The 4288-nt window shown below is 39.8% G+C and overlaps 1 protein-coding gene across 1 annotated transcript in view; it reads right to left on the bottom strand.

The window, feature by feature from the left end:
* The window catches only part of LOC108745728 (BMP and activin membrane-bound inhibitor homolog), a 22160-nt gene extending 18574 nt beyond the window's left edge, over nucleotides 1–3586 (bottom strand). Inside the window, exon 1 of the mRNA XM_018482050.1 lies at nucleotides 3078–3586. Within this exon, the coding sequence (XP_018337552.1) occupies nucleotides 3078–3234 (157 nt within the window). The 5' untranslated portion in view covers nucleotides 3235–3586. The remainder of the gene's footprint in view (nucleotides 1–3077) is intronic.
* Between the last annotated feature and the right edge of the window lie 702 nt (nucleotides 3587–4288).

Raw genomic sequence — 4288 nt, forward strand, 5'->3', positions numbered from 1 at the left:
TATATATAGAATGCTTTATTAGAAAAAAGATTTTGTCTAAACTAGAAAGATATAACTGTCTAATTTATCTATTTACTGGCATCAAGTCCAAGTATAAACTACTCTCTCAATGTAGTTGAGTCACCATTTCACTACCAATTAATAGTGCATACAATATTGTGTTACCGTGAATTTATTATAATTATTATTATAATATTCAGCACTGCTTTAATTTCTTTTACTTTGTTAAACTAATAATTACACTTAAAAATTCAATTACATTCACTTAAATATTAATTAAACCGAACGTGTACGTTTTTTTCTTAAGAAAAGATGTTGTTGAGTAATAAAAGAGTGGAATTAAATTTTTATTTTAATTTCAAAAAATAAATATATGCGATTGGCTATAAATTTATACAGGTAGATATTGCATATATTGTGATATGAAAAAGAACTAGTTCCATGACGTCGTCTGTGAGCGTTCAAAGTTCAAGTGTGCACTTGTAGGATTCACTTTTTCGGATTATCCGAGGAAAGAAAAAATAAGAATACGACACACGGGAACGTGACGCAACAACGTGCACGCTACGCGTGCAACAAGCGTGTCGGTATTTATCGTGGCATGCATATATAGGTATACTATAACGCACTATCCGCGCGCCTAGCTGGCGCCCGTCATGAGTTTTATCGTCTTTCTAGTTTCTCACTATCGTGCGAACGACGACGAAAACGAAATTTTTAAATCATTAGCTCGCATCCCGCGCTGTCTCTTATATACGTATACTATACATATATGTTGCAAAACCCAGCAAACGAGAATGGATTAAAATGGATTAAAATTTTTTTAATGCGTACTTTAAATCCATGTGTGAAAATGGATTGAATGGATTGAATCCGAGCTGACACTAGTTTAATATTCGAAAAAAAAAACAAAACATTCATATCTAAGGGTTACAAATTTTATTCCTATGACATTTATACCTGAAACTAACTACTTCAAATTGTTATTAAAAAACACACCTTTAATGGGATTCGAACCTGCGACACCTCTGGATTATGAATCTTCTACGCTACACCACTTCTTTAATTGATAAATGTGTTATTCATTCTCTCTACTTGAATTACAACCAACTAAAACTAGTAACGAAATTATATAGATATAATAAAAATATATACCATTTAACATCATTTAACAGATATAATAAAGTATAAACAATTTACATTATTATGAGACAACATTGAGTAAGTGTCATTGGATAAGCTAATCTCGCTTGGCCGATGTCATGCACCGTGATTAGCCTAATATGCTGTGTTCAATTCGCTTTGCGAGTGTTCACATTCGATTATTCATTTTACTTCTAATCAAAGAGAAACTAAAGAACGTAGCTCAATTATTGTTACAACTTTTTTGAACTTAGTTGGATTAAAACGAAAAATTTCCTACTTATAATTTTGAATAATTTAAGTAGCATTTATGGTCCATTTTTAGATAAAAATTTTTTTTATTCAATTAGGTTGAAAACTGCATTTCTTATTCAGAATATTGAATTGAGCAGTATTCACGTTGCATAGAAATTGCTGATATTATTTTTGAATTAAACAAACTGTACTTCCTATTCACAATTCTGAATTGAGTAATATTCACGATGCACAGAAAATGCTAATATTATTTTTGGATTGAAAGGCATAGACATTTGCTTTATGCAATTCCTACAAATGAATAAAAATGTATTTCTGAAAATCTAAATCCATTTTAATCTATTTCATTCCATTCTCACTGGGATATAATGCATATTTCTATGCATTATATTCGCACTCGTGCGCAATGAATACGAGAGACCAAGAAATTCGAGCGACCTAAAGAAATTAAACTTACTGTCGTACGCGCGTGCGTATTGCTAGTTGACAATTACTAAATTTAAGCGGTTCATCAGCAGTAGATAAAAAGTTGAAAACAATTTTTAAGAGGGAGAAAATTAAAAGGAGCTCGCGCTCCTTGATGTTACATATTTAGTTACGTATAGCAGGCGCCTTTCTCAAGTGCGGATGTTAATCTATCGATCGATGAATCATTTACGTAGCGCTCGGTTCGAGTAAGTAAACGATTTCATTGCTCGCCGCTCGCCGCTCGCCGCTCGAGCATTCCATTTCCACGAACGACCGACCCCCTTTCAAGATAGTTTACACTGTCGCGTAATAGCCTTTGTTTGTTTGCAACTAAATTGTTTCGACAAATCCCCTTTGGCGCCGAGTATTTTTAGGCGACCTGCACCCCTTGCAATATATATTTATAATAATACACCGCGCTTACGAACTTGTAGGATTTCACTTTTTCCGCGAGCAAACCTCGCTTTTCCTTCGGTCGAAATGATGAAAATCTTGGACGACTTTGACTTGGCCAACAAAAAATTTATCTTGCGCCTGTAGATACGTTCTTATGGATATATATTTATATGCGTGCCGCGTGCGCATCCATTCAACTACATATATGTACATATTACGCCGAATATTTCGCGCGTTGTCACTTGTTGAATATTACGAAAGGTAAGTTTCTTGGTTCTAGCTCCTTTTACCTCGAGAGTATCTCAGAATGAATAATTGCACGAGTTGTGTGATGCGATAGTCACTCTTCTTTCTTACTAAATTCACTTAGTGAGAATTAGTAAAACAAGCATGCCGATTCGAGCACGTGCACGCACGCGCCGTGCTTCCTGCGATCATCCGCACGCAACTACCTATATCGCGCTTTTATCAGCAACAGTAGCAACGTAATAGATATTAAAAACGCGCTATATTATTACTATCGTATTATTAAGATAACGAAGGAAGACCGACGCATAAAATATCTCTCGCGAAAGAACAAAACGAGTAGTCGATCGTTACATAGCGTTACATATGAAATAAAATGAAAGAGCGGTACGCAATTTGTTTAGAATGGCGAAAAAAATCGCACGCGTGGATGAAAGGCTGCATGTGCTATGTACACAACTAGCGCATGTGTAATACTTGTGCGTAGATTTTCAAATAGTAGATTTTCACTTGGATCGAGATAGGCGCCCAGCCAGCCCAATCAGCCCAACCAGCCCAGCGTTTATTACCTTTATCGGTAGACTGCGCGTCTTTGTCAGCCAGCATATCGTAATCCTCTGCATCTGAATTCGTAGGTGCACCGCTGGTGACAGCGACGACGAGACCTGTCGTCATCATCGCGATAGTCAGTACGTCGCGTGGTGACATCCCGAACGTGATCATCATCGCAGTTCGCTACTGTTAAATCGATTTCGAATATCTTGGCTAATTATCCGAATCCACGTTAAATCAATCCGGCCACGTGGAGCGAATCTCTCAAGCGCGAATCGGTGCTGACCCGGCGCGGCGTGTTCGTCGTCAGGACGATGAATTTCCAAAATTTGGGCATGTGTTTCCCTCGAATGTATCGTTGTTGAATTGTTACGATGATCGATGGATCAACATCACGCGAGCACGTTGAGCATGCAGGTGCACCAAGCGCACACGTGAGTGGAGCGGCACTCGGCCGTATAGCTTGACGCTACTCGGACGATATCCAGCGGTTGACTGACTCACTCACCTCTACCGACTACCATAGTACTCGCAGTCCTCACAAATCCCACGGCACGGCCACAACAGTCCGCACCGACCCGCTCCGACCAGCTCCGACCAGCTCCGACCAGCTCCGACCGTTCGGTCGCGTCGCGTCGCGTCGGCGCCTCGGTGACCGGCCACCTCGGAGCTAGATCTCAGATCAGCCAGAGAGCTCGAGACTCCCGAGAGCCGTGCACAGTTGCGCCGAGCGCAATCCAAGAATGCTCGCTTCGAATGTCGGTTTTTAAAGGAAAGCTGCCTGCGCCACTCCATTAAGCTATCGCACCGACCGCTCGTTACCGCCTTCAGGTTGCACAATTCGACTTCAACCGCATTTACCTACACCCAGAGATGCAGCAGCAATCATTATTCCATCAGCTAATTATTTCTTTACTCTTCTTAAGAACCTACATACACTTTTCTAGATGGCCGTTTATACTTGGTTAAAAAATTCTGCACTGAGAGGAAATTTGTTACATATCATACACATATATTTTATGTATCGAGATCGGATTGGTATCGGAATTCAATTGTTTTTTAAAATCGAATAGCGCACATGCGTGGCACGCTACACTACTTACATTAACTTACATTAATAATGTATCAAGCGGTACGCAGGAAGTCGCAGGAACATGGCATCCGATCGGCACTCGGCCGACGCGACGCCGCGACGCGCGACGCCGTGCGTGTGTAAGTAGCGCGAATG

Source organism: Trachymyrmex septentrionalis, unplaced genomic scaffold (genome assembly GCF_001594115.1).
Source record: "Trachymyrmex septentrionalis isolate Tsep2-gDNA-1 unplaced genomic scaffold, Tsep1.0 scaffold106, whole genome shotgun sequence".
Taxonomy (NCBI): domain Eukaryota; kingdom Metazoa; phylum Arthropoda; class Insecta; order Hymenoptera; family Formicidae; genus Trachymyrmex; species Trachymyrmex septentrionalis.